Below are 12,827 nucleotides of genomic sequence, written 5' to 3'. Positions count from 1 at the left end.
TAAACTGCAGCTGGAGATGTGGCAAGAAGATGTAAGGACTCATTGGAGAGGAGAGAAATATTTTTTCTATCCTTTTTATTTTCGTCCCTGTAAGGGCAGGAACAAATCTTTCTGGGTTTGGAGTCAGTGACAATACTTACAGCAAAGAGTCCAACATCAAATACTGAGATTCTTGTTTTACAAAAGTGATCTATTCTTAAGGTTGTGAAATTGAGTCTTCTATTTGACAAAAATCATTGTTACCCAGAAATACTTTTAAAATGTTAATATAATTCACTGCTTTCTGCATTAGGAACAATGAAAGCAAGAAATCTGGTCAAACTGGGATGTTGAGAGGTAGGCTGAGGACTGGCCACTGTACTATTTCACTAAAACTGGAAAAATAATACAAATGCAGACTCCAGAGGTGAAATTCAGGCGATTTATTGTAAACAGGATAACCCTAGCACTCCACCATACTGGCTGTGTCACATGCTCCCTCTTTCACATCAACTGGTCAAAAAAGAAGACTTTCTCAAGAGGCCTCAGGTAACTAATAACTTAGTTCCACAAATCTCATTTACTAAGCACTGAGTAAACCGCAGTATCTGGGGTAGTCTGTTATTGCTCATGGACTGCAGCTTGGACTCATCTAAATGAATCCATTAGTATGCCTGAGTGATCAACAGCAGCTCTAGATCCAACCTGAAAATTGGAAAATGCTGACGCATACTAAACAACAATTGCAGGTTCATGGAAGACTACATGAGATTGCTCTCAGATCTCTTCATGTGTCATTCTCATAAAAAAAGACTCTTAAATTTCACCCATTTTTTTAAAAAGAGCTAAAAGTTACTCAATAGCATATAATTTTCCACATAAAAGGTAGGTGGATTTTTATTTACTAGTACAGTGGTGGATCGGAACACTCAGGCCTAATTTGAGATCTGTCTTGTATATACTTGCAGTTTAATGAAAAGCTGCATAGTCTACAAATGCATAAAACCAGAAGGAAGTGATGCTTTCACACACCTTCTGATGGATAAAGACAGGCTTCATATAAGGAAGTTCTTGAAGGTAGGGATAAAAAGATGGTTACAGCACCACATTGATCTGACAGTAGAAATGGAGCCCCACTTTTGAAAGCAGCCCCATAGTTGTGACTATATCGTTCTTGCCCCAAACTGAGATTTGGAAAATGGCAAATGTAAAAACTTAAGATGTGAAAAGGTATGACTCTACAGAAGAAAGTCCTAGCCAATCAAATCATATGGGGAGGTAAAATGTCCTTCAAAAATGCCATTCTTTACTTTGCCTGAGTTAGTGGATGACAGGGCCACTTACCGTTACTAGTGCTTGTATATGGAAATATATTCACAATTTCTCTTGAAGCAAGTTTTAATAGCAGTAAATATTTCAAAACAGCTGTTAAATCTATAGTAACAATTTCACCTAAAATAGTATCTCATGAAAAAAATATTTTTTTAAAAGTCCACTCCAGTCATCATCTGTGTTTATATGTTTATATTTATATATTCAAAAAATAACAACATTTAAGGCAAGATTAGACTGGTAGCAACAAGGGATTTTAGAGTTTTATGAAGACCTGCTATATAAGAATGCAAGGCTTTACTTTATATTTCCAAAAAGGTGGCTTTGTATTTGCTGCCTTTTAAATTCATAAAGGGGCAAGATATTTTGGTTCACATACTGACTGCAATTTCACTGTAATAAAAATTTATATAGGTGGTTACAAAAAGCTGATGTTGGAAAAGCATGTCACACACTCAGTAGGATCTGAAGTTGACCCTATTTGTACGTGTTAAATAAATATGTTGTGTTAAAGCAATATGTTGATGAGGAAAAGTAAAACTCATGGAACATTGCAAACCAACTATGAAGAAGTAGGTCAATATAATTCAATCAGAATGAAAGAAACCACAGTAATCCTGAGAAATTCGGTTTAGGACAAAATTGATGTAAGGTAAGTCTGTATTTCTAGCATTGTAAATAAGTAGGGTTTTCTAGCATTTTACTAGTTGGAATAAAAAACATGTTCAAATTTTATAAAAAGATTAAAACCATGCCTTATATAACCAGCAATTTCACTAATAAAAGAAGATTACATTGCTTTATCATCTGCCAAATGTAATGTTTTCCACTGATTTACATGATCAAGTAGAAAGCAAATTTGAGGATCAATTTTTAAAAAGTTATTACCTTTCTAAATGTTGTGAAGCCTATGTCAACCTAGGAGGCTTTTAGAAAAGAGCTAACTTTTACTTTCTTCGGACAAGTGACTATTTTACAGAATAGGGAAGGAAGATTCTATAGGAATATCATTCATTTTAAGCATTGTTATATTGGGGAAATTTCTCTCAGTAACCCAAAGAAAAATTTTAAAATATTTAAGAGGCATGTATTTAAAAAATATTCTACATCTATAAGATTTTGTAATTTAATTACTTTGGATTTATAATATTTCTACATTACGACATTTGACAACTTTTTTTGTTTCTCTAATAGTGAATCAGAAACTATTAAAGTGGCCAAGATGATTTTCCTAGGCTCTGGAAGACTCAGGAATGCATCCACTTGCACTTTCCCATGCGTGGGGAATCTTCAGAGTTTTGCAGCCATGAAGTTAATATGAGGTTTCACAAGGGGAAACAGTGGCAGACCACGCTTGAATTCGGTCATGTTCTGAATCACTTCAGGCTGCAAAGAAAAAAGTTTCCTTTTAGTGTATTTAACCTAAACATCAGAATAAGGACATTGATTTTTTTTTGGAGACACTGGGAGCACACCTCAGTTCTACTCAATGTACTGGTTTTTTGTTTCGGCCTGAGGCCGCTCTACCTAATAACCCATGTATCATGATCTGCTGACCTTTCTTCTGGATCAGTAGGTCTGGAGGGTCATGAATTAGTCTGTACAAACCTATGGTAAGTGTTCTTAGTCCTTTTGGTTTTCCTCTGGGCAAACAAGGGCTGGCTCACTAGGGACTTAGAGGCTTCGCATCAAGGCTTCAGCAGAGTAGCAGAGGCTGGTGTGCCCACCCACAAAAAGCCTAGTTACACTGCCAGTTTCCTCCTCTTGCAAGTGAATGTCAATCCTTCTAGATGATTAAAATACGCAGGTAACATGGGAGAGACTAAGAAGTCTCTCTCCAATATTCAGTGCTGGGAACAGATGTGGCCAGAAATGATTCATTGCAAAATAACACAACTGTTCAAACAGGAGGCAAAGGCAGACAAGGGTAGAGGCTGAGTGACTAGATGTTCAGGGAAGAACTAAAGTAGAAGCTCCAACACCTGGTGACCTGAAACTTTTAGTTCATCACTTTTAGTTCCCAATGAACAAGCTTCTTCTGGCTGGGCACGGTGTCTCATGCCTGTAATCCCAGCACTCTGGGAGGCCGAGGCAGGTGGATCACTTGAGGTCAGTAGTTTGAGACCAGCCTGGCCAACATGGTGAAACCCCATCTCCACTAAAAATAAAAAAACTAGCTGGGCGTGGTGGCATGTGCCTGTAATCCCAGCTACTCAAGAGGCTGAGGCAGGATAATCGCTTGAACCCAAGAGGTGGAGGTTGTAGTAAGCTGAGATCACACCACTGCACTCCAGCCTGGGTGACTGAGTGAGATTCCATTTCAAAAAAAAAAACAAACAAGCCGGGCGCGGTGGCTCATGCCTATAATCCCAGCACTTTGGGAGGCCGAGGCGGGCGGATCACGAGGTCAGGAGATCGAGACCATCCTGGCTAACACAGTGAAACCCTGTCTCTACTAAAAATACAAAAAATTAGCTGGGCGTGGTGGCGGGCGCCTGTAGTCCCAGCTACTCAGGAGGCTGAGGCAGGAGAATGCCGTGAACCCGGGAGGCGGAGCTTGCAGTGAGCCGAGATTGTGTCACTGCACTCCAGCCTGGGTGACAGAGCGAGATTCCATCTCAAAACAAACAAACAAACAAACAAACAAAAAAACAAGCTGCTTCTTCTAAATAGAAAGTCTTCTGTCAGTGCAATCTAACATAACATTATATTTCTTACTTGTGGCAAGGCTGGTGCTTGTGACAAATTTATGTCATTTTGACATGGGAACTCTCCAACAACAGGACCTATAAGAAAATAACAGGTTTAATACTTTGTACTTACTGATACTATCACAAAAGAACAATTAAAAAAAACTAAACCAGACTCAGTTAATTAAAAACACTGCACCAGCCCCGTTCATATACTTCTCAGATCCTCTCAAGGTTGCCTGCTACCCAAGGCCTTAAGTACTTGTCCTGCCTTCTATCCAGAGCCACCCAGTGATGGCTCATGATATTCCTGAGGTCCTAAAACTTTGGCCACAGCAGTTTTAGGGGCCAGGTCTAATGTGACTTTCTGGCCACCCAGAAGGACCTAGTAAAACCGCCCAGAAAGGGGAGTTAATGGCCACAGGACAAACTTTGGCCAGTAAAAGCCAGGAAACGAGAAGGACTGGGAAGCTAACTTGCTTACCCATACTCCCCACATGCAGTGGTTCATGCAGCCTCTTTGGAGACGCCCAACAGCAAGCAGCTGTGTTTTCCTGTGATGCTGTGGCTAGCTCAGCAATCTATCACCTGGTATTGCCTCTCTCCTTCATTGCCTCATTTCTCTTTTCCCCTTATATCTGCAGACCTTATCTCCAGTTTCCGTTCTCTCCCTCTTTCTGGTGTTCTATAAGGCATGTAGCTATGACAAAGGCCAACCATCAGATGGCTCAACATGAGCCTAAAAAGGCAACATTTAATACTTACAAGAATCCATTTCCCTGGCAAGAACATGGACGGATACCTTATGTCTCCTTGGGGCATCTACTGCCAACATTTCCTAGGCAGAAAGAAGAGCAGGGTCACCCTTTTGCTCCACTGAAGAACTTACAATGAGGTGTTCTCTGATGACTATGAAGAATCAGCTATCACACAGTCAGATATAGAAAAGATGCTTCCCTTTCTGGCCGGGTGTGGTGGCTCATGCCTGTAATCCCAGCACTTTGGGAGGCCGAGGCAGGTGGATCACTTGAGGTCAGGAGTTCCAGACCAGTTTGGCCAACATAGTGAAACCCTGTCTTTACCAAAAATACAACAATTAGCCAAATGTGGTGGCACATGCTTGTAATCCCAGATACTTGGGAGGCTGAGGTGGGAGGATTGCCTGACACGAGGAAGCAAGTATGCCATGTGCCGTGAGCCGAGATCACGCCACTGCACTCCAGCCTGGGTGACAGAGAGACACTCTGTCTCAAAAAAAAAAAAAAAAAAAAAAAAAGAAAAGAAAGAAAAGAAAAAGAAAAAGAAAAGATACTTCCCTTTCTTTCCCCTCACATTATTTTATTTAAGCTCTACAAAGATTTAGCAAGGCAGGCAAGAATTATTCTTTTTTTTTCCCTTTCCTTTTCTTACTCTAAGGAAAGAATTATTCTTAATCCAATTTTACAGATGAGAAAACTGAATCCAAGGAGATTAAAAAACTGCTCAAACGCCTACAGCTAATAAGTGCCTGAGCTAGGATTAAAAACCTAGCCTAGTACTCACTGGCATAGGCTGTGCAGGGCTGCACTTGGTGATCTTTAGTGTCTACAGAGACAATGGTCTGAGCTTAGTCAGGGACAAGCACAACACCTGCTCCTCTAAGAACCTTCTCAGACTCTGCTTGTACACTGTGGTTCATCTACCAAAAGAGAAAGGAAACTAACAATTACTGAGTCCCGCGTTGTATCAGGCACTCTCCTATGCCAGCTCACTTAATTCTCTGTGAACTAAGCATCATGATGATTCTTACTTTAGAGGCATGGACTCTAAGACACAGCAGCTTACATGAATTACATGGGTCACACAGTTCATAGGTGATGGTGTCAGAAGCTAGAGTCTGCTTGCTCTCTCCATTCCACCATGCTGCTTGGAGGGATTCCCCTTAGTTACTACTAGGAATGCCAGCAGTGCTAGGTTGGCAGGTGGAGAAGTATGTCCCAACCTTTCCCTTAACAGCAGACTTTTACTGTCTTTTCTTTTCTTTTTTTTTTTTTTTTTCTTGAGATGGAGTCTCCCTCTGTCACCCAGGCTAGAGTGCAGTGGCGTGATCTCGGCTCACTGCTAGCTCCGCCTCCCAGGTTCACGCCATTCTCCTGCCTCAGCCTCTCCGAGTAGCTGGGACTACAGGCGCCCGTCACCACGCCTGGCTAATTTTTTGTATTTTTAGTAGAGACGGGGTTTCACCGTGGTCTCGATCTCCTGACCTCGTGATCCACCCGCCTCAGCCTCCCAAAGTGCTGGGATTACAAGCGTGAGCCACTGCGCCCGGCCTACTGTCTTTTCTAAAGGGGTACAAAATTGTGACAAAGTTCCTCTGATGCCTTAGCCACAAGCAACGTTTCATATCCTTAGAGGAGAGAAATCATCAGCCAAACCAAATCCACTCAACAGTTATTTACTAATAACTGTCATTAGTTATTATTAACTGGGCAGTTACTAGTTATTAGTAGCTGGGCAGTTACTAATAAGCCTAGTCCTGTGTGACTGCAAGGAAGCCCTGCTGATGTTGCACAGCAAACCTGCCCGTGGCTCCCCACTCAACTCTCCGCCAGCAGGCAAAACAGCCCAGATTCTCACAGGCCTGCTCTGATCTCTCCAGCCTCTTTCCAGGAGCTCAGCCCAGGTCTGCCTCTATTAACATGTAGTACCTCTTCTAAGAACTTCATCTTACTGGAGTAAAAAGTTTGCTTCCAAAGATCTCTTCTCCATCTCTTGTCACCCAAACCTTCATTACCCTCTTTTCTACCCACATCAGCAGACAGCAGAACACCCTCTCCAGTTTCAGATTGTTCCCAATTTTCTGACCAACTCTGGACAATACTCATTTTTCTAAAAACAAACGACTGTACCTTCTTGCAAACTATTAATATGTTCTAAGGAACATTACAGTCCTGGGAGATATTTATAGGTATTCTGTGTAAAAAAGGATGCATGGTGAAATCAGTTTAGAAAATGTTAGTCAAAATTCAATAAATGCAGGCTAAAGTCTTTACTGTGGGACTTTTTTTTTGTTTTTAATTGTACTTTAGGTTTTAGGGTACATGTGCACAACGTGCAGGTCCGTTACATATGTATCCATGTGCCATGTTGTTTTGCTGCACCCATCAACTCATCATTTAGCATTAGGTATATCTCCTAATGCTGTCCCTCCCCCCTCGCCCCACCCCACAACAGTCCCTGGAGTGTGATGTTCCCCTTCCTGTGTCCATGAGTTCTCATTGTTCAATTCCCACCTATGAGTGAGAACATGTGGTGTTTGGTTTTTTGTCCTTTCGACAGTTTACTGAGAATGATGTTTTCCAGTTTCATCCATGTCCCTACAAAGGACATGAACTCATCATTTTTTATGGCTGCATAGTATTCCATGGTGTATATGTGCCACATTTTCTTAATCCAGTCTATCGTTGTTGGACATTTGGGTTGGTTCCAACTCTTTGCTATTGTGAATAGTGCCGCAATAAACATACGTGTGCATGTGTCTTTATAGCAGCATGATTTATAGTCCTTTGGGTATATACCCAGTAATGGGATGGCTGGGTCAAATGGTATTTCTAGTTCTAGATCCCTGAGGAATCGCCAAACTGACTTCCACAATGGTTGAACTAGTTTACAGTCCCACCAACAGTGTAAAAGTGTTCCTATTTCTCCACATCCTCTCCAGCACCTGTTGTTTCCTGACTTTTTAATGATGGCCATTCTAACTGGTGTGAGATGGTATCTCACTGTGGTTTTGATTTGCATTTCTCTGACAGCCTTCTTATAATTTCTAAAATACCAATACACTCTGATTCTCTAAGAATGGGAATAGTCTTTCCCAAACTTGTATGGTCATGAAACCCTTTTCCTAGGTACCCCTATTAATATCTTGCATACCACAGAACACAGCTAGGGAAATGCTGTTCTAGACTTAGCCTAAGCCTGGTTATAAATACTTCCTCTGGCTTTTTTTTTTTTTTTTTTTTGAGATCGAGTCTTGCTCTGTCGCCCAGGCTGGAGTGCAGTGGTGCAATCTCGGCTCACTGCAACCTCTGCCTTCTGGGTTCAAGTGATTCTCCTGCCTCAGCCTCCTGAGTAGCTGGCATTACAGGCGTGCGTCACCATGCCTGGCTAATTTTTGTATTTTTAGTAGAGACGGGGTTTCACCAAGTTGGTCAAGCTGGTCTCGAACTCCTGACCTCGTGATCTGCCCACCTCAGCCTCCCAAAGTGCTGGGATTACAGGCGTGAGCCACCACGCCCAGCCCCTCTCTTTTTTCAAACAGAGTCGAGCTATGTTTCCAAGGTTGGTCTTGAACTCCTGGGCTCTAGCGATCTTCCTGTCTCAGCCTCCCCAGCAGCTGGGACTACAGGCTATTATTGCAAAAGAGCAAGAGTAATTTAGATGAGACTCTTTTCTTTCTCTATACAATGCAAAGGAAGCCATGAGGTAAAGAAAATCACTTGTCCAGCCATCCATTTTTGTAGCCAAAATGGGTCAAATCTCATTGCTGAAAAAGGTGCATTCAAAATACTGGCTTTTGCTGCTCAATTCTGAAACTATAGTCTCCTTTTCTTATTGTTAAGGTGATACCAGCTATATTATATTAATACTTGTTTGCATACAGCCTTAATAATTTTGCAGAAGAGTTGCGGGGAGAGGTGTAGGCAACTCATGGATGACACAAAATCACCATTTTCCTCAAAGAAACTATCAGCACCTTTGGGTCAAAGACTGTTACTTTTTCCTTAGCCTCTCACTCAGCACTAGGAGTGGTGAATTAAATAAACATTAGAAACCCTAGTACAGGAAAAAATGTGATCAAGCCTCATTGTACCACTAACTTCACAAAGTAATTCTAATGAGAACTGTAAGCACTGACTCCTGTGCTGGTAGCTATAATACAGCCCTAGAAAAAAATACTGTAAAGTAGAGTATCTCTCTAAAACGATGTGGGCACAGGGCAGGACTGAGTCCCCGACCAAACAACCTAATGACAGATACAAACCAGAAATGGCTAGAACAATAAGGGACAATTCTAGGGTACTATGGTAATCACAGAGTATAATTTTGCTCCTTATTTTGAAAAACAGGCATAAAAGTATTTTACACAAACTAGAGGCCCCAATATATTACAAAAAACATATGTAACACTTTAGGGGCAATTCCATTGCAGCATAAATTTTGAGTTTTTGCATTTAGCATACTTATTACACATTAATATACCTACTTAATGGAAATTTTGCTATCCTTCTTAGAATTTTTATAGAGGGGAAGATTTAGATGGTATGCACCCTTTTTTGAGATGGAGTCTCGCACTGTCGCCTGGGCTGGTGTGCAGTGGTGCGATCTCAGCTCGCTGCAACCTCCGCCTCCCAGGTTCAAGTGATTCTTCTGCCTCAGTCTCCCAAGTAGCTGGGATTACAGGCACCCGCCACCACACCCGGCTAATTTTTTTTAGTAGAGACAGGGTTTCACTATATTGGCCAGGCTGGTCTTGAACTCCTAACCTCGTGATTCACTCACTTTGGCCTCCCAAAGTGCTGGGATTACAGACGTGAGCCACCACGCCCAGCCAGTGTGAATCTCTTAAAGCTTGCTGGGAAGACTTTAATGGTGGTGCCTCCCTTTCCTTTTGATAAACTTCCTAAGTGAGCACAAGCATGTAAAACTTATAATATCTCTGACCACAATTCAAAGGTGAGTAATCATTTATTTTAAAAAGCAGCCACAGTGGCACCTAAATGGGCAAAGACAATTTATAGTTGTCAGAGCTTGGAAAATAATCTGATTCTCAAGTTCTTTTGTTTTCTTTGTTCTTCCTTCCCACCAAACAAGCTCAGCAATATTCTTTGCAGAGTAGGGTGGAGAACAGAGAGAAGAAATTGAAAGGGTGCCTAAAAAGGTAGATCTGGAAGTCAGGAAGGGCTGTCACAGTCCTTGGTTTAGAGCACGGGTCAATATTTTGGCTTCCTTGGGCCACACTGGAAAAAGAAGAATTGTCATGGGCCACACATAAAATACACTAACAACAGCTAATAAGCTAAGAGAAAAAAAAATTTGCAAAATATCTCATAATGTGGGCTGCGCGTGGCCCGCAGGCTGCAGGTCCCGCAAACTTGGTTTAGAGGGAGAGGAAAACAGTACTTGGTTCAATAAAAACTATCTTTATTCTAAAAGTCATTAAGTGTTTGTGTCAAAAAACTTGAATCCACAAAAACACCTTCATAAATCCAGCCTGAATGGCTTCAAAGCAGCAACACACAATATAGCACATACAATAGGTGTTTTGGTTTTTTTGAAGCATAGTTTCGCTCTGTCACCCAGACTGGAGTGCAGTGGCACGATCTCCACTCACTGCAACCTCTGCCTCCCAGGTTCAAGCGATTCTCATGCTTCAGCCTCCTGAGTAGCTGGGATTACAGGCGTATGCCACTACACCCAGCTAATTTTTGTATTTTTAGTATAAATGGGGTTTCACCATGTTGGCCAGCCTGGTCTTTAACTCCTGACCTCAAGTGATCCTTCCGCCTTGGCCTCCCAAAGTGCTGGGATTACAGGTGTAGGCCTCCATACCCAGCCCTATAATACTTTCTTATCAGTCAAAATCTAAATATATGAATTTGACTTACCTTGTAGAATTTGATGATATCTTCCTTGGTAAGTGTCTTTAAATATGCAACTTCAGTGTTATCTGAAAAAGTAATCAAACAATATTTTACTAACATTTCCATATGAAGCAGCCCAGAACAGTACACTAAATGACAATATACTTCACTCCAAGACTCTTAAGTATCCATATATTTTTTTTTGAGACAGAGTTTCACTCTGTCACCCACGCTGAGTGCAGTGGCTCGATCTCGGCTCACTGCAACCTCTGCCTCCTGGGTTCAAGTGATTCTCCTGCCTTAAGCCTCCTGAGTAGTTGGGATTACAGGCGCAAGCCAACACGTCCGGGTAATTTTTATATTTTCAGTAGAGATGGGGTTTCGCCATGCTGACTAGGCTGGTCTTGAATTCCTGACCTCAAGTGATCTGTCTACCTCAGCCTCCCAAAGTGCTGGGATTATAGGCATGAGCCATTGCGTCTGGCCAAGTATCCACATTTTTTTTTCTTTTTTGAGATGGAGTCTTGCTCTGTCACCCAGGCTGTTGTGCAGTGGTGCGATCTCGGCTCACTGTAAGCTCCGCCTCCCGGGTTCACGCCATTCTCCATTCTCCTGCCTCAGCCTGTCAAGTAGCTGGGACTACAGGCACTTGCTACCATGCCCAGCTTTTTTTTTTTTTTTTTTTTTTTGTATTTTTAGTAGATACGGGGTTTCACTGTGTTAGCCAGGATGGTCTCGATCTCCTAACTTGTGATCTGCCCGCCTCGCACTCCCAAAGTATTGGGATTACAGGCGTGAGCCACTGCGCCTGGCCAAGCATCCACATTTTTACGTGACCATTTGCTTTGATTTTAAGTAAAAGTAAGTGGATGCTGGCTGGGCACAGTGGCTCATGCCTGTAATCCCAGCACTTTGGGAGGCCATGGTGGGTGGATCACTCAAGGCCAGGAGTTTGAGGACAGCCTGGCCAACATGGTGAAACCCCATCTCTACTAAAAATATAAAAATTAGCCAGGCATAGTGGAGTGTGCCTGTAGACCTAGCTACTCGGGAGAGGCTGAGACATGAGAATCACCTGAACCTGGGAAGCAGAGGTTGCAGTGAGCCAAGATCACATCACTGCACTACAGCCTGGGCGACAGAGCAAAACTCTCTAAAAAAAAAAGGCCAGGTGCGGTGGCTCACACCTGTAATCCCAGCATTTTGGGAGGCCGAGGCGGGGGGATTACCTAAGGTTGGGAGTTCGAGATCACCCTGACCAACATGGAGAAACTCTGTCTCTACTAAAAATACAAAATGGTGGCACATGCCTGTAATCCCAGCTACTTGGGAGGCTGAGGCAGGAGAATCGCTTGAACCCGGGAGGCAGAGGTTGCAGTGAGCCGAAGATTGTGCCATTGCACTCCAGCCTGGGCAACAAGAGCGAAACTCAATCTTAAAAAAAAATAATAATAATAAGTGGACGTAGTGCAATGGGAAAGAGCCTTGGCTCAGGAGCCAGGCCAGCCTAGATTCATATCCTGGCTCTCTGGTTATAAGCTTTTCGATCTTGGCCAGTCATCTCAACTTTTCTGAGCCTCAGTTTCCTCATCTGGAAATTGGGGATAATAACTACTTAATAAGGGCTGCAGTGAGAATTAGGAAAAAGATATATGACAATAACACTGCTAGGTACATGGTAAATGCTCAATAAATGAGAGAGAGTATTATCATTAATAGTGAATCCAACTGCTAGATAAATTATAGGTAGGCTGGACGTGGTGGCTCATGCCTGCAATCCCAGCACTTTGGGAGTCTGAGGCAGGAGAATCGCTTGAGCCTAGGAATTCAAGGCTCCGGTGAGCTATGATGACACACTGTACTCAAGCCTGGCTGACAGAATGAGATACTGTCTGAAAGAACAGAACAAAAAGAAAAATTATGGGTAAGGAAACTGAGGTCCAAAAAAGGTGTCTTGACCAAGATTTTTAGCTTGTTGGTGTCAGAATAAGAACACAACCCACATCCCCTGACCTCTAGTACAGCTTAGCACAATCCATTGTTAATTGATGCTCTAGAAGCAAGGTGAAAGGAAGCTGATTCAAGACAGGAGACTTCAAGAATCACAGCTCTCCCAAATCTGAAAGGAGTGAAAAACCTTTGGAGATTCCCTACACGCAAATGTTTGAACTCCTATGCCTCAAGGGCAGCATTTGCCTCAAAG

The 12,827-nt window shown here is 42.3% G+C and overlaps 1 protein-coding gene across 4 annotated transcripts in view; it reads right to left on the bottom strand.

Moving 5' to 3' along the window:
- Positions 1 to 407: 407 nt before the first annotated feature.
- Positions 408 to 12,827, bottom strand: part of IDE (insulin degrading enzyme) — a 121,750-nt gene continuing 109,330 nt past the window's right edge. For all 4 annotated transcript variants that reach the window (XM_030809258.1, XM_030809255.1, XM_030809256.1 and 1 more), the window contains 4 exons: positions 10,649 to 10,710; positions 4,767 to 4,839; positions 4,030 to 4,097; positions 408 to 2,697 (listed from right to left, as the gene is read on the bottom strand). In XM_030809258.1, the coding sequence (XP_030665118.1) occupies positions 2,602 to 2,697; positions 4,030 to 4,097; positions 4,767 to 4,839; positions 10,649 to 10,710 (299 nt within the window). In that variant the 3' untranslated portion in view covers positions 408 to 2,601. The remainder of the gene's footprint in view (positions 2,698 to 4,029; positions 4,098 to 4,766; positions 4,840 to 10,648; positions 10,711 to 12,827) is intronic.

This window comes from Nomascus leucogenys, chromosome 3 (genome assembly GCF_006542625.1).
Source record: "Nomascus leucogenys isolate Asia chromosome 3, Asia_NLE_v1, whole genome shotgun sequence".
Taxonomy (NCBI): domain Eukaryota; kingdom Metazoa; phylum Chordata; class Mammalia; order Primates; family Hylobatidae; genus Nomascus; species Nomascus leucogenys.
This window is presented reverse-complemented; position numbering and strand designations above follow the sequence as displayed.